Here is a 17089-nt window from a genome sequence, read left to right as displayed (position 1 = left end):
CTCCTTCTGTAGTTTTTCTAGAGCAGGAAAGTTTAAGTGTCCGTACCGTGCACCATCTTCTCCTTCTGTAGTTTTTCTAGAGCAGAAAAGTTTAAGTGTCCGTACCGTGTACCATGCACCATCTTCTCCTTCTGTAGTTTTTTTATATCATACCATTGTTATCCAAATGTTCCTTTTCAAAGTCCTAATCATGCATATTCTAACATCTAAGACAAGATATGATCGCATGATTATATGTCCCAACAATCCTTACCTGTATTTCTTGATGATATGTCCTAACAATCCTTACAAGTATTTCTTGAAGAAAATTCAGATTGCTATTTACTTGGATGATGAATGTCTTCTCAAACTTACCTTTCCACTTGTTAGGATCTTTAAATTTTCTAAACTCTTTTTGATAAGTTCGAGTGCAAGTAAAATTTAGGTTATTATAGAAATACAAAATAAATATAGTCAAAAAGAGGCCAAATGGGCAAAAAAAAAAAAAAAAAAAAAAAAAGGACAATTACCCTCTCAATTGAGGACTCAGTGGATTGCATAAAGCCTAGAATCGGGTGAAGAGCACCACCGCCAGCGCTAGGGTTAGCAAACGCGTAGCTGAAATTCGAATCCGCGGCTCTGGAGGGTTCAACGAAGGGAGCGGAAGTTCCATTGGAGTTATGAGTGGGCGACGATGGTTTGGCAGATTTGGATTCGGAAGAAGAGGAGCTCAAAGAAGCAAAAGAATAGGAAAAGCGAGGAGCCGCCGTGGTTGGACGCTGAGGGCGGTGGAAGCCAAAGGAGACAGTCAATGGAAGCGGGGAGATTGCTGAAAACGCCATTGGAGAGATGGAGAAAGAGAAATGGGGGCAAAGATATTTATTTGGTGGAAAATGGAGATATTTTGATTCATCTTCTTCTTCTCCATAGAGATCTTGAAGGTTGAAATCGCCATTTTTGTCCTTTCTAACGCTCTGTCTGAACCTAACCTCTCTGACTGAACTGGTTTTACCGCCAAAATTAGTGTCCCCACTCCGCATTATCCTTTTCTTTCTCTCTTAATTGGATTATTATTTTTTAATTACATGCTTAATATTTGTTATTAATTTATATAATTTATTTATTTATTTATTATTATTTCAGTTGTCTTTGTTTAAATTGATAAATATATATTATATAACTACAAATTCTGGATGTGAAATACTATTTTGGCTTTATATATTATTATTATTATTATTTTAGTTTTGTATTTTGTATTTTTAGTGGTTTTAGTAAAGTTTTTATAAAAATTCAATACAATATAAGAACTTTGAATATAAAGTAATATTTTAAGGAATTAAACTAAGTATCATGTTCGCCTTGAAATTGTAATAGAAGAGAACGGGAGTAGGAAAATGAATAGACCAAAACGGTAGCTTTAGATAAGGTTTAAATAAATTTTGTATCGATATAGATTACCGTTGACAAAAGTTAAAAATACAAGAATCAAAATATACTTTTAAAAGTTTAAATATCATAATAAATTGGATCTAAAAAGTACAAAGCTAAAAAAAGTAATTAAACGTAATTTCAAATGTAGAAATTATGGTCGTTACAAAATTAGCTAAAATGAATATTGAGACGACAATAATGACTAAAATAATTTTTTAAAAAATAGTTGAAATGGGCCTCAATAGTTTCATATTCTTCAATTTGGAACGTTTCATTTTAGTTGGACTGAAATACTATTTCGGTCCTTAAATTTTGGTTCGTAAAGGTTTCAATTTAGTACTGAATTAATAAAAATATCTTTAAAAAAAATCATTTCATGCAACAATCCATAAAAATATCTTTAAAAAAAATCATTTCATGCAACAATCCAAGCCCACCGCTAATAAATATTGTCTGCTTTGATCCGTTACGTATTGTCGTCAGCCTCACAATTTTAAAACACGTCTGCTAGAAAGTTTCTACACCCTTATAAGGAACATTCCCCCATCTCCAACTGAGAGATGCATGTCTGTGCAATTCGAATATAGGTTTTCATTATCTTCAAGATAAACTGGACTATGTACCTAGACCATGCTAGAGAATTGTGCTATCTTTCAATTGTTTTGTCCCTCGAGAATCAAGTATACACCATAACATTGATAAACCGTTTGACCTAGGATCGTTTTGTACTTCAATACCTGAAATAACGACATAGAAGCTATAAGCCTCATTGAGACGCATAATAGCTCATAATATCATAAAAGAAGCATCTAAACAGGTAAAAGGGCATCTTCTTTGTATTTCAACACCATTGGATGCACTAAGAATAGGTCAGAAGGCTTTTCTGTGTACCTTCATAATCAAAACTATGAAGACAATTGAACCGTACTCAAAATAACTCATTGGGGTTCCCGTAATACAACTTAAATTAAAAGCTGCTGCACAATAGTAACAGCTAAGAATTCCAGAATATAAGTATGGACTACTAGAGTAGAGTCAAAAACATATAATAAGCAATGAAAATTACAACTACCGATGGATATGTTTACATAAACTTGTAAGTATATGACAAACCAGCCAACACAAAGAATAGGATATATCATGTCATGCACTGCATGTTCTTCACACAGTATTCCCAGCGGTCGTCCCAAAAAGAGACTGAGCCAATGGTCGAGACCCAGCCCCAAATCCTCTGCTAAAAACACCAACCAGCAGCCATAGCAGAACCAAAATGTTAGCGCAAAACCCAACCTGTATATGCTGGTTCATCCATCTTATATCATTCGACCCCTTTTTGTCAGTGCAACTGTGCCGCATGCATTAAATGACACGTTCTTAGACTTCACAATTACAAGTGAATTGACACCCTCGGTTAACTCCTAGCCCATCCATAGCTTTAATACTTTATCCTTGCCACCAGAAGCCACCTTCTCACCATCTGGACTCCAATCAACAGCAAAAACCTGCACAAGATGAAGAACAGGATTTAGAATGGTAATGAGAGGCATGCAATAAGGAACCCACGATGTGTCTTGCAATAGGATGGAACCATACCTCATCTGCATGGCCTGGAAGGTCTTCTTTTAACTTGCGTGTTCTGATATCCCAAATCTAAACAAATAGAAATCAAAATTTAGCCAGAAGTAGTATGGAGAAAACTCCATGAAACACTGTAGAAAAACAGTCTCCAACGCACTTGTAAAACCACTAGTGTGTAGAGGTACAACTTCAACCATTTGATTCATTTACATTTTGTAATTGCCTCTAAACATAACACCCATCATGCAGCAACTCAACTCAAAGCATTCATTTCTAGGAAACACTAGAAGAATCAGGGAAAACAGATACACCGAAATACCTTCAGGGTGGAGTCTTTGCTGCCGCTCAAAAGAAGCCTACTATCAGCAGACCAACTGCAAGGAACAAAAAAAAAATTAGTAAATGGAACGAATAATTCCGCACAGGAATTAAATGAATCAAACCTGATTTGATATACAGGTGCAACATGACCCCGAAAAGCAGCAACAAATTTTCCAGTAATGCCATTCCACAGTTTCACAGACTTGTCAAAGGATGCACTGGCCACCCATTGTCCGTCAGGTGAGAAATACACATGATTCACAAGCTGAAAGTAAGCAAGAAGTTTATACTTCACTTCTTAAGAACGAGGAAAACTCCTAAAAGGCTTAATACACAAGCTTCTTAAATGTCATACTCATATAAGCATACCATTTATCAAGATTGACGAACATGGATGAACATCTAATGGACACATTCAGTAGAGTAAGCTCAGGATATTATTTGGATAGGAGAGTATGCTCACGATATGACTTAGTTCTTTTCCCTTATGAACTTCTCTCATAGCTTGTTTTCCCCTCGAATGTAGACCTTAGAACTTTATACTATTAAATTTTTATGATGAGCTTAGCTGAGGATTCAAGCAAATGACCGTGTCCAAAGGATAGTGTTTCATGAATAGTTCTCTAGTGACATCCAGTTAACAAAAAAAATTGAGAATTATGGTCCACAAATGTGGTAGATAAGGAGCAGGATGACAACGAGAATGCCACAATTACTGTATAATACAAAATATTCCAGGAAGAAAAGATAACCACAAAGAAATTTACCTGTTGATGGCCTGTCATGCGTGTCTTAGGGTGCTTGCTAACTGCAGGTTCCCATAGAAACATAGTAAAATCATCAGATCCTGAAACCAATCTTTCTGGAGCATTGCCTTTCATCTTATTGTACCTTTCTAAAGCAACCTGCGAGTCAGGAACAAGAAAGTACTTAGTGATACTTTAAAATCTTTTCCTTTCAGAAAAATCAGTGAATATGTGTGTGTGTGTCTATATATATTATGAATAACCGAACTTTAATTGAGAAAAAATGAAAAATGACAAAGTGGGTAATTACAAACAAGTACAGCCACAAAAAAACGGCCTACAATCCAACAAAAGCTTGATGAGTACTACAGAAAAAAGGCTTAGTCACATACGCCTATAAGGACACCTCACACACAAGTCTCTCAAAGGGCTTTGGGGAGAAAGAAACACGTTTGATGAACTATTTTTCTGTCACAAGCCATCCAACCATAGATTTAACAAATGGTTGTGAAAGCAAAAACTTTCTAGGAACAGTTCCCCAAAATATTTACTGTTTCAGTTGTTAAAATAGCATGAATTTTAGAAACAGAAAACAAAAAGAAATTGTAAACCAGTCATATATATACAAACACGATAGAAGGAGCCAACTTGCTGCTGGCACACGAGCCATGAGACTGCAAAGGGCACACAATAGACAATTTTCCATATGGACATAAAGATTGCAGTTAATTGATCTTCTACTCTTGTTTCTCTAATGTCCTTGAAAATAAAATTGATCAGAAATTCTTTTCCAAAAATCTGTCGACGAAGCCACCTCCTATTACATCATTTTTTTTATAGGAACCACCTCCTATGTATCATACATATTACCCCATAAAAGAGTTGTGCAAATGACTCCAGAATCTCTTGGATTTCCATGTAAGAGAAACCATCGGCGTGTGCACAAAAAATAATTGTGTTTATACAAAATCATTTCCATAGGAGTACGAGTAAAGGATATTAAAATAAGAATCAGAACTCTCCAAATATGTTACCTTCTTCATTTCCTCTGGAGAAGAGAACTGTTTCCCTGTATGATCAAAAGCACCTGTCCGGAGAACATATTCGGTGCTTAGGGCAAGAGAGTTAACCCAATGACCGTGTCCCTGGCACAATACCGGATAGAAATATGATGACACTATGAGCAACAACTGAACTAGGTCTAACAAAATAGGACCAAACCAAATTGTCAAGCAGGTTTAGGAGAATGCTAAATTGGGATGGCTTATGACTAATTGAATATAACAGTTACAAGTTCTTTTAAATTTCTTTTTTCTAAAAGAAGATTAAATTTCTATTGTAATTGATAGATCTTTCGACTCATAAAGCAACAAAATAACCCTTGAGTGAACTCTCAAAGTCAGATGATCCCAAAAGGAATGAATAGCTTCTAACGTACCTTCAATTCACGTATTAGTTTTCCTTGCTTCGTTTCCCAAACCTTTATAGTACAATCCTGAGAACTGGGGCATTTGAAAGAAAACATGTCAATTTCAGAATACAGAAAAATTGGAAGTATCAATCAGTCTCCAGAAAGTTTAAATATAGCTTAATGCCAAAATCAGATCATTATCAATCATTGACTGCATAGGCATTGAATGCTACTAAGAGTTAGCTTTTCAATAGACTGAAAGAAAACAAAACTTTTGGCCTTTAGTAGCATAATTTTACCCCATGGTACCAACTGAATCTAAACATGCAGAGGTATAAGAGATTTCGTTTATTATTAGATGTAAGACAGTAGAAAACACTCAAGTACACTGTACACAGATGCTCAAACTCAACAGCATCAAGAATGCTAGAATGCTTCTGTAGTGGCTCCTCTATCTCACTTTCTTGTTTCATTTTTTTTTTTTTTTTTTCCCTCAAATTCAAGGAGAAAAAGAAGGAAAATAAGCATACCCTGTATATATAACTCCATCTCCACCCCATTTGACGCAAGTTATTGCAAGAGTATGACCACTGAGGCATATAACACATTTTTTTAACGAAACATCCCAAATGCGTGCATCACCATCCTTGCTGGAACTCACAAAGCGACGGCATGGTGCACTTAGATGCAAAGGTTCCCACGAAACACCAGTAATCCATTTTTTGTGGCCCTAGAACATGAAATTCAAACATTATTAATGATTTCACATCGGTAAGCCTATAAATATATATAATCATTGTTTAGGCATCGAAAAGTAATGGCAAATGCCATAAAGATGGTAGATTTTGTCCTTATCAACAAGTAAATATAACCAGTATTTTCTTCTTTTAGGAAAAGAAACAGAATGGTGGCTTATCAACCACAATGATTACGACAATCTAAGAGCCCCGAGTAGAGAAAACCCTGCCCACAGAGCTACAAAAGAATGGCTTTCCAATCACGAATAATCATTAATCAAGAGAAGGTTGTAGCTACTAAAGAATTTATTGTGGTTTAAGCATTTTAACGTTTACATTGTATACCATTGCAAGTATAATAAGTACTGTTTACCACAGAGCATATGAAAACTGTTTTGCTAACTAAAAATCAAAAACATCTTTTTAAACATGAATAGAACAAGCTATGCAACAAGCTACAATGAGTCGAAAATTTGATACTTAATGTGTCAAACATTTTTTATGTCTACAAGTGCCTAATCTAGCTCACCCACACCCTGGCTAATTTCATGAGACAACACAAGACTTACAATATTGGTTGTCAAGAAAAATATGTAGGATTTTAGATTATAGATAGATGGCCACCATGGTTTGAACCTAACCCATGGTATCAATCAACTTACAGAGCATTTAAAGAATATGGACAAATGAATAAGATTCAATATCCACACAATAATAAAATCATGCAGTTCAAAACTATCATTCCTACAATATAGCATGCCCACATACTCTCATTTTCTATTGCTTCAAGAAAAAGATATTCCAATTTGACATAATTTTTTAACTTCAGATGTAAAATTTGAAAGTAAAAGAGTACCTAGGGTTGCACAAACAAGTCTTTTTAAGGATAAATTGACTTAAAACTTGAAAAGGAAGGCATCTATAATGGTTAAGATAAGGCAATTCAATTTGTTCCTCTAAATTCTACTTTAAAACTTGAAAAAACCACCGGTGAAATAAAGAAAAATATCAAACTTTAGAACAATATTACTCAGAAAAAAATATCACACCATACAATTTTAAAACTAAGAAATCGGATTTTTTTTCAGCTGGTTTGACTCTTGGCAGGGCGAAATAGTCAACAAACTAAACAAACATTTCAAAAGTACAGTCACATAGGGGGGAAAATCTTTACAGTGAGTGGATTGCCCAATGGCTTCCCTGTCTGTGGATCCCAGCAAAAAAGTTCACCAGCTTTACTCCCACTTACAAGATGCTTCCCATCCGGTGACCAGGCAATAGAAAGAACCCAATTTTTATGCCCTGGGAATTGAGAGGAATATTTTCTGATTTTAGCTTGATACAGACACTATAGATATTAAAAGACGACAAAGCATCTTCAGTTGCTCCCTAGTTAAAGAAAACACACACAACAAAAAAGAACAAAAACAAAAGCACAGCATTTTTCAGACCTCCAGCAGTGCCATACTAAACATACAAACCTAAAACACTATGAAACACGGGAAACAGACATCTTTAATCCTCTAGGGATGACAAATATATCCATATCAGATAACTTGAAGTAAAATTTTAATTTTTAAGAAAGAAAAAAGTCGAAGTTAAATTGATTTGATTTTCCTTTCATGCTCCTATAAAAAAATTTAATTTTGGATCTAGCATATTAAACAGCTTCAATGTTAGGCTAAAAATTTAGCTGCAGCGTTGTGTTTCTAACCTGTACAGGTGAACAATGGAGTTTGTGTATTAAGGTCCCATAGCCGAACTGTAGTGTCACCAGAACCACTTGCCAACTGTCGCCCATCAGGGCTAAAGGAAACAGAAAGAACAGCTTCAGCATGACCTGCAACAAAAGTACAATGGAGTGATTAAAAACCTTCCAAGGATAACCGTGTTTAACTAAAAAACGAAGGAAACCAAAATGTACCAGAAATTGTTGCTGAACATCGGCTAACAGGACGTATGCGGAATACTGCTTGTGGCTGATAAACTACAGTAAGCACTTTCTCAACAGAAACTGCAAATATGTTCAAGAGAAAAAAAAAAAAAAAAAAAACTAAGCCCCTGTGAACCATAAAAATGAGTTTTACCGAACACATGAATGTAACCAATGGATAACGTTGTCTGCTTTTTCAGGCATTATTTAAGTAATCAATAACCTTTGTTTTTCTCTAAGTAGGCACCAAGAGAAACTAGAAGCTCCTGGTCAGATATATAAAAAGCATACGGTAGCTTCTCCTCCTGAACAATTCCAAAACAATTTATTATTTCGGTATCATACAACCACCATGTAGTACACCAATTTTCATGACTATTCAATTGATAATAAAACTGAAGATTTTCGGATGGCTGAAATTTTAATGAAGAAAAAATCATTAAGAGATGCTATGAAATATTTCACCATAGAAATAACAAATTGACTTGACATACACATGGTATTCGCTCATTGAAGATTACCAGAAGCTGAATTATCAATAGCTCAAATTCATCTTGGAATAAGATTTTTCTCTACTAATTAGCAGCCTTCGTATTACATCATTTCAGAGAAATTTCAAATTACCAAACCAATCCAGCTTACCAAATACCGCTTGATAATCAAAATTCACATAAACTCACTACTTCCAATTCAATTTAGCACTTCCAATCAACGATCAAATAATTAAAAATTTTAATTTCCCCGAAACTCAATTGTTAACAACTTAATAGGAAGACAAAAGAAAACATAGCTTTTGCCGAAGCTTAAAAGAAAACATAGCTTTTGCCGAAGCTTAAAAGAAAACATAGCTTTTGCCGAAGCTTACATTGCTGAGAAGCTTATTAACCATCTGCTGAAGCTGCTGAGGCCCTGCATTTTGGGGAAGGTACATGGGAGCTCCCAAAGGCGTGCCTTCAGGGTCCGTCAAGAGAATCATGACATTGTTGATTGTTTCCCTTTGCTCTACATCCATCTCCGTAGCCATGTGTGCCTTACTTTGAAGCAACAGCGAAATTCAGGAACGGAAGAAGGGAAATTCGAGTATGATGTCTCCCTGCAAAATCGAAGCAGGCGTCTATGAGGGTTTTGGGTTTTAGGGTTTCTGGGTCGTCTCTTTCTTATACTTTTTTAATGGGTTTTTTTCCCTTCTTTTCCAAATATTCTTTTTTTGTTTTAACAAACAGAATATATATATATATATATATATATATATATATATATTATTTATATATTTATGTATTTGTGGAAGTTTATTTCAACTAAATTTGTATACAAATTTGAAAATGATAATATTTATATTACCATAGTCAACTGGTCAATGCATATTATCGATATAAAAATCATAAATTTACTATTAAAAAAAATTGGTAATGGTTTTGTAAGAAAAAGAAAATATTTAGATAACTTACAAAAATAATTCTTTATATTAAAAAAATATATTTATTCTCACGTCTCAATATCCATATAAAATTCTAACGAATTTCTACTTCACCCGCATGAAGTACAAACTAATTCAATTCAAAATTTGTCAAATTATCTCCGAAATTTAATTTAAACAACTATCTACACCTTATATAGAGGAAATAATTCAACTTTTTAGCAAAGTTTCAAAATATTATATTTTTACCTCTAAGTTTTAAGTTATTATTTAATTTGATCCATTTGTCTCTGAGTTTTGAGTTTCATTTTCAATCAGTTTATAAACATTTCATACCAAATGTTAAAAAATAATAATAATAAATAAATAAATAAACTAATTAATTAATTAAAAAAAATACTAATCTTAGCTCCCTAAAATATTTCATCTAACCCTTCCCAAAAGGTAAAAAGTTTTATCAGTAATTCTTATTAAAAAGAAAAAAAGAAAAAAAATGGTTTTTCAAATAGAGGTAGTCACTTAATTCAGAGGGATGTCATTTGAAGGAGTAGTCACGGTAAGTCACATTTTAGATTTATTTTATGTTATTTTTTTATATGTTTTTATTTATCGTTTTTTTTTTATATGTTTTTAGATTGATTTAAAAATTCTATAATTCTACGCTATATATATATATATATATTTAGTTCGATTAATTGTCTCTTTCCTAGAGGATCAAACATACCATAAATGAACGACTCAATTAATGGCATACCCATTATATTAATTTAAGGTTATTCTCTCATTTTTAGAAAATTACAAAAATTAATGCCTAAGCTACGCTATACCTTCATCATTCAACAAGCTTTTAAATAATTTCAAATGTGGTATCCATTAAATCTCAACGTTGATAGCACAACAACGTCCATTGATATTCGAATTCCATAACAGCATGTCCAGTGGCTATTCAAAATCTCAATATTAGAGCAACCAACTATCGATAATTCAAAGGATTTCATACTGTTCTTGATCGAACTCTATTAATCACGTGTTAAAGAGTACAGAATGAGGAAGGAAAGCTTGTTAGAAAGCAAATGGAAGTGAAAAGAAGAAGAACATCCCAGATGAGGCCACAAAGAAACTTATTTATTGGATTTAAAGAACAAACAAGAAATTAAGCCAAAGAGAAGTAAAAGAAGCTCTAGAATGGTTAAATTAAGCAAAAAAAACTCCACAATTGAGTTGTAGCAGCAGCAAAGAAGTTACTACTCACTGGCTGAAAGTGGCTTCCGGGCCAAGAAGAAATACATTGGTGTGAATATCTCTTTCCTGAGTATTAAGAGAAGCATCGTATAAGTATTAAGAGAAGCATCGTATGAGTATTAAGAGAATCATCGTATGAGTATTAAGAGAAGCATCGTATGAGCGGCGTAGACGAGTTAAAAGAACGAACGTCATGGATAAAGTATAGAGGCATACGACATGCTTTCAATTGTATTTACAACCTTAAAGACACTATCCACAAGAAAGAGTTCCATATTCAATCAAATTAAAATTCTCTTAATCGAAGCTCGTACTCTCGCTTACCCCCTCGAGGTTCTCTTCTTCAAGCAGTTCGAATCTAGATTTCTTACAAGAGAGAGGAAGATGATCGGGAAGAGTAGGATTGATTTTGTATGCTTTTAGGGAAGGTTTCTGTGAGATCCCGCATCGGTTGGGGAGGAGAGAGCAAAGTACTTTATAATGGTGTAGAAACTTCTCCCTAGCAAGATGCGTTTTAAAACTCTCGAGGGGAAGCTTGAAAGGGAAAACCCAAAGAGGACAATATCTGCTAGCAACGGGCTTGGGTCGTTTCAAATGGTATCAGAGCCAGATACCAAAGGGGACAAGGACGCTAGACCCTGAAGAGGGATGGATTGAAGGGTCCCACATTGATTGGAGAAGGAAACGAGTGCCAACGAGGATGTTGGGCAACGAAGGGGAGTGGATTGTGAGATCCCACATCGATTAGGGAGGAGAACGAAGTATTCGTTATAATGGTGTAGAAACCTCTCCCTAATAGACGCGTTTTAGAAACCTGAAAAGGAAAGCCTAAAGAGGACTATATCTACTAGTGGTGGGCTTGGGCTTGGGCCATTTGAGTCTCTTTTACTAACCAAAGAACTTATATCCCAGAATCATTGACATTTTCAACTTTTGAGGTAGCAAAAGACAGAATTTCAAGAGCATTGTAAAGTATACTCACTTTCCACCCTCAACTAGCCCTTCAGCAGCTTTCTCTAGAAAATCTTGAACTCTTTGGCTACCCTTGGGGGCAAGTCGAACGAACTCCAGTACTTTGACCTACAAAACGAACCGACTCGACTCAGTACTTGTTAACTTCATCCCGGATCTCCCCGAATAATAAGGTTCTCCTTGGCGTTACATATTCGTCGATGTCACATTTGATAAAACGTACCATATTTTTAGTAATGAAACGACCAATGGCTGTCAGACGGAAGCTACTCAGTGAGAAATGGCTTTTGTCTAAAGGCAAGTACCACGGAACAGGCGAATTTACAGCAAGATCTCTCTCCCAAACGACCTGATGTCACGTGCCCATGATTACGAGATCATTGCTTTATAGTTATAACGACGTCTCTCATTCATTCATGGAAATATAAACTAATAATATGAAGTTGTTTTCCAACTAACCTCAAAACCTGCTTGTTTTAAAGCTTCGAGGCATTTTCCTGTCAACCTGATATCCGGAAGACCATCGCCGATCTCAATTTCCGCCTGCACGATTGGAACTTGGTCAATGTAGTTCATATAGTATCAATTAGTGTAGTGCAGTGACCACATCGGTTGGGGAGTAGAACGAAGCATTCTTTATAAGGGTGAGACGTGTTTTAAGAACCTTGAGGGAAAGCCCGAAAGGGAAAGCCGAAAGAGAACAATATCTGTTAGTGGTGGGTTTGGGCTGTTACAAAACGAATCTTACAAATAGAAACGACGAAGCCAAATTACCTTTATCTTTTGATGTTCTTGATTATTTGAATCAAAAGCATCAGTCATGCACCATTCATAGGCAGCAAAATGCTGGCCAGGCTTTAGCACTCTATATATCTCCTTATAGCACCCATACTACCAGACAAGAAAAAAAAAGTCAAATCAAGATGGCTCGGACACGTACGTCTCACCAAACGATACTCGAGCTAGTTCAACAGCAAACTGAAATTAACACTTGAGGATGTGTTTAAGACTCACTGCGTCTGGCGCATGACAAGTAGCTTCAATTGCATATACTGCATCAAATGAATTGTCAGGGAATGGCATCTTCATGAAGTCGGCCTGCAGCACGGCGAAAACGAATGAAGTATTAACCTTCGAAACATAACTCTTGTACGCTAAAAATACACGAGCAAGTTAAAATTGTACACGAACAAAATTTTGAAAGACTTCACCTAATCTACTTTAAAACCAACCTTGACAAAGTCACAAGTCTTGTCCACTTTGGCAACACGATTCAATTCCTGACAAAGTACAAATACCTTATTACAAGAGTTTGATCGGAACACGAACTAGTAATTATGATGAGCGAGGCAACGAAAAAAAGTAAAGAACAATGTTTTTGACATCCTTAATCAATGGCTTAGCTGAAAGAAACTACCTTCCCTCGTGAAATCTGGTACTCGTTGTTGTTCAATCCAGTAACGGAAGTATAACTGCAACCGAGTGTCGTAGAATGATAGAATATGAGATACTAACCATACGCACAATGTAAAACAAAAGGTACAGGACTATATATACTCGATCCACTATCAAAGTGTTCGATCGAGACCGTTAACAACGCAGTTGTTTTAGCATTAATCGTCAATCAAAAGCAAAAAGAACTCGAAGTCAGCTAATGAATCACACCTAAATCTCGCAATTTCTCTAAGCGGTCCACCAATTCCACATCCAACATCCAACACCTAGAATATAAACAAGTTATCCCCCGTAATTTGAAACGAACGGAAAAAAAACCTCCACCTTCGTATAAAGAAACACGAACCTTATGTCCAGGTTTCAAATCTAATTGCAAAGCAAGGAAGTGCTCATGCCTCTTAATGCTCTCCCGCAGAGATTCACCATTCCATCTAGAGAGGAAAATATCCAAGTTCATATTCAAGACTGCAAAAACAGAGACACATTTGGATCTGTCGAATCGAGGAGAGCGATAGTATGTCATACCGAGGTGCAAAATGGAAAGACTCGCCCCAACCGAACTCGTAAAAGCTCGTAACAAGATCATAGTACTTATTAACCTGTGGTAATTCATATTACACAGCCTTATAAACGATAACGAGGTCGGTTCAACTACATGGAACTATCAAAAAGAAAGATCATGAGAATAGCAATCTACTCTAACCATGTCAGTGTAGTTAGCTTTTCTTTCCTCCTCTTCACCTCCATAACAAACATGATACTTCTCGTACCTGATCCAACAATGTAACACATTAAGAACACAATTCAAAATCAACAAATCAGGCTAAATCCTCATCCAACATTGCACATAATCATAGAATCCCCTGTTTTCATTCAAATCATCCACATCTAAAGCTAACAAAAACAGATCAAGGGGCCATAACCCAATTGCAGCAAGAAAAAGATAAGTACAGAACATGCAGAAGCTTAGACGTAGAATTCAAACTAGATATCACAAAAACAGAATGAGCTAGCTCGTTTAGTTCGTCTGAGTAGCCCAAAACACAATCAGATACATGATTTCCAAGTAGGGAAGTGTATTAACCAAACGAAAATCAATCTGGGGAGAAATTTTGGGGGTAAAAAGAGAGGGAATGTGTTACTTTTCAACGGCGGAAAGGACCTCGTTCTTGTCCAACTTGCCGCCAAGGCCCGACGCAAGATCCAACGCTCCAGCTTTCGACATGGGTATGATCAAAAGCGGTGTATGGGAGATCTAGAACAACAATTGAAGCAAAATAAGAATGAGAATGAAATCGAATGAAGTGTTAGATGATTTTGAGTTTGAAAATGTGGGTGTGATTCGTGTTGAGCATTACGTCGAAGGCCGAAGAAGATCCAAACCCAGATGGAAAATTTGATGAGGAATCTTTAAAAGAGCAATCAAAATGGTGAAGCCGGACGAACAAACAAACAACAAGCAACAAACAAATGAAAAAAAAAATACAGAGAAATGATGACACGCAGAAGAAAAAAGCAAAAAAGAAAAAAAACTCTCTCTGGTGCTCGTGAAGGACAGCGCCCACTCCACGTTTGAGCGAAAATAAAAATTGTAATGGATAGAAAACAAAAACATTAAATTATTAGTACATAATTTTTTTAAATATTATTTTTATTATCATCTAATTTATATTTTGATTATTACTTGATTTTGTACATTTTTATTTATTTCTAAACGTTAATTTTTATATTTTATTTGAACGAAAATATATAATATTTTGAAACAATTTTATAAAATTTAATGATATTTTTTACGGTAACTAATGTTATATTTATTGAATTATGTTAATATTTATCCATCCACTTTAATGAAATTAATGTTACAAAATAATATATTATTGCAATGGTCGTATCTACTTGAAATATTTATTTATTTTTATATAAACATGTAATCCAATATTACATTATTTATTTTAAATATTCAAAAAGTAGTAATTTTAAATAAAAAAAACTTTTGAAAAGCTGTTTAAACAAAGTCAAAAAGCTGTCGTAGCCTCTCTACTGTGATTGGTGGATCTGTGTACATTTTTTATATATATTCAAAAAGAAATTAAAATAATTGGTCCGTTAAATATAAATATAAATATAAATTTTATATTTAATAGAATCAACTTTTAATCTCGTGCCATATATTAATTTCAAAAATTAATTTCTTCTTGGAATGAGTTGAAATTATATGATGCGTACACGCTTTTGTACAAGTAAACGTGTGGTCGGGTTTCATATTATTTTTCGTTAATGTAAGAATAATGCGGACTCCATAAAATAAAATAATTTAGCAACTGATCATGTGTTGAATAGTAATGGATAGAGTTGGGACTAAGAGAACTGAACCTCTATTCATTTTTTTAGTTCAACGATAAAAAAAAGTAGAAGAATTTGAACCTCTATTCTTTGGGTTGAGGGCATATGCTTTAACGACGTTGACATCTTGTGGTACCTAAATAGAAGAAAGGTAAGTGAATAAGCCGAGATCATATATGGATGAGAGGGATTTTGAGGATAGGTTTAAAAGAATTGAAAATTACTACCTATACAAACAAGGTATACTTGCCTTTTTAACGACTCAATAATAGAAACCTCATGGTTAAGCGTGAAGCAAATCTATATTAGGTGACCTCTTGAGAATTTTCCTCTGATATTTGTAAGGGAGAACAAAACATACTAGAATGACTCGTATTGGTCTGTAGGGATAGACTTCACTCTTAAAAAGAGAGGAGTAGATAACCTAACCATGTCATAGGAGATGCAGAAGAATAACGGAACCATTAGATGTCGAATCCAAATTCTGAATATTGATTCAAATCCTGAATATAAATTAACAATCACGAGATATAAATTAAGGTACTTCTCTCGCAAAAAAAAAAAATAAATAAATAAATAAATTTTATTAGGTTTTACATTTCTTATTTGTACGGACGTGACAAAAAAGAATATTACTTTTTTAGGACCTATAATATTATTGGAACTAAACTAGGTAGAGTGAGACATTTAATTCAAGTAGTCTAGATAATAATTTTGAAGTGGGCCCTACAACTACTGCTGTTATTATTTCTATTAAAACGTGTCCTACTAAAAATATAATACATTATGACATTAATGAAATATTATAATGTTACAACAAAATATTTCTATCTAAGTAAAAACATATAATATAACAAATATATATGATTCCAGAATTTGTAGACAAAAGTAGATAAAAATATAATAAAACAGACTAAATATATATTTTAGTATTTTTCAATTTAATCTTTATTGTTTAAAAATTTTAAATTTAATATTTCAGATAGCGTCGTAATAAAAGTTTAGAGGAGAAAAAAATATTATCTAAAATAATAGTAAATTTATAAATTTCTACCAAGGCTAATCAAGTTTTGGAGGAAATAAAAATTTTATTTTTTTCAACAACAAATTTTAATATTCATAAATATTCATCCCTAAAATTTTAAAACATATTCACACAATATTTTTCTGACATGAAAATTATTATTATTATTATTATTATTATTATTTAACTAATTACATTAAATTTAATTTCAAATAAAGTATATGTACTAAAATATTTGAGAGCAATAATTGAAATGTGTAAATGGGAGTCAATATCATTTTTTTTATAATTATAGAAAATAAAAATAAAAGTAAAAATATTATCTAGTAACTGAATTCATCAAAAAAGGATATATATATATATTATATTAATTCCAAGTAATGTCTTAAAGTATAACCAAAATATTTGATCATAATTTCTAAAAGTTTATATTATTCAATTTATATATTACAAAATATAGTCTCAATTATAACACATCTCCTTCACCATCAAGCCAATTT

At 33.9% G+C, this 17089-nt stretch overlaps 3 protein-coding genes across 4 annotated transcripts in view; all 3 read right to left on the bottom strand.

Moving 5' to 3' along the window:
• The window catches only part of LOC111441432, a 3463-nt gene extending 2493 nt beyond the window's left edge, over positions 1 to 970 (bottom strand). Inside the window, exon 1 of the mRNA XM_023078420.1 lies at positions 510 to 970. Within this exon, the coding sequence (XP_022934188.1) occupies positions 510 to 821 (312 nt within the window). The 5' untranslated portion in view covers positions 822 to 970. The remainder of the gene's footprint in view (positions 1 to 509) is intronic.
• A 1308-nt stretch (positions 971 to 2278) lies between these two features.
• On the bottom strand, positions 2279 to 9308 carry LOC111442312 (notchless protein homolog). The gene is made up of 13 exons (XM_023079670.1): positions 9002 to 9308; positions 8360 to 8441; positions 8128 to 8217; positions 7918 to 8043; positions 7378 to 7505; positions 5997 to 6196; positions 5494 to 5557; positions 5090 to 5200; positions 4077 to 4214; positions 3432 to 3574; positions 3308 to 3362; positions 3004 to 3060; positions 2279 to 2912 (listed from the first exon to the last, which is right to left on the bottom strand). Exons 1-13 carry the CDS (start codon positions 9158 to 9160, stop codon positions 2829 to 2831), a joined length of 1437 nt encoding a protein of 478 aa, XP_022935438.1. The 5' UTR covers positions 9161 to 9308; the 3' UTR covers positions 2279 to 2828.
• Positions 9309 to 10527: 1219 nt separating this feature from the next.
• On the bottom strand, positions 10528 to 16056 carry LOC111442447 (cycloartenol-C-24-methyltransferase-like). Of its 2 annotated transcripts, none has more exons than XM_023079886.1 (14): positions 15647 to 16056; positions 14365 to 14477; positions 13926 to 13992; positions 13748 to 13821; positions 13569 to 13653; positions 13433 to 13488; positions 13185 to 13239; positions 13000 to 13047; positions 12782 to 12865; positions 12542 to 12658; positions 12227 to 12310; positions 11991 to 12116; positions 11778 to 11875; positions 10528 to 10861 (listed from the first exon to the last, which is right to left on the bottom strand). In XM_023079886.1, exons 1-14 carry the CDS (start codon positions 15737 to 15739, stop codon positions 10798 to 10800), a joined length of 1164 nt encoding a protein of 387 aa, XP_022935654.1. In that variant the 5' UTR covers positions 15740 to 16056; the 3' UTR covers positions 10528 to 10797. The 2 variants fall into 2 exon arrangements, with proteins under 2 accessions (XP_022935654.1, XP_022935655.1); XM_023079887.1 differs by lacking the exon at positions 15647 to 16056 and adding an exon at positions 14581 to 14799.
• Positions 16057 to 17089: the final 1033 nt, after the last annotated feature.

The sequence above is a fragment of the Cucurbita moschata genome, unplaced genomic scaffold (genome assembly GCF_002738365.1).
Source record: "Cucurbita moschata cultivar Rifu unplaced genomic scaffold, Cmos_1.0 Cmo_Scf00004, whole genome shotgun sequence".
In the NCBI taxonomy this organism is placed as follows: Eukaryota; Viridiplantae; Streptophyta; class Magnoliopsida; order Cucurbitales; family Cucurbitaceae; genus Cucurbita; species Cucurbita moschata.
This window is presented reverse-complemented; position numbering and strand designations above follow the sequence as displayed.

Excerpts from the sequence above, each read along its gene's own strand:
- LOC111442312 (XM_023079670.1), bottom strand. The coding sequence starts at position 9,160 with ATGGCTACGGAGATGGATGTAGAGCAAAGGGAAACAATCAACAATGTC. Across the intron at positions 4,215-5,089 it reads CTCCAGAGGAAATGAAGAAG|GTTGCTTTAGAAAGGTACAA; the intron begins GTAACATATTTG and ends CCTGACTCGCAG. Across the intron at positions 3,061-3,307 it reads GCAAAGACTCCACCCTGAAG|ATTTGGGATATCAGAACACG; the intron begins GTATTTCGGTGT and ends CTATTTGTTTAG.
- LOC111442447 (XM_023079886.1), bottom strand. The coding sequence starts at position 15,739 with ATGATCTCGGCTTATTCACTTACCTTTCTTCTATTTAGGTACCACAAG. Across the intron at positions 12,659-12,781 it reads CTTGTCATGCGCCAGACGCA|TATGGGTGCTATAAGGAGAT; the intron begins GTGAGTCTTAAA and ends CTTGTCTGGTAG. Across the intron at positions 12,117-12,226 it reads TAAAACAAGCAGGTTTTGAG|GTCGTTTGGGAGAGAGATCT; the intron begins GTTAGTTGGAAA and ends ACGTGACATCAG.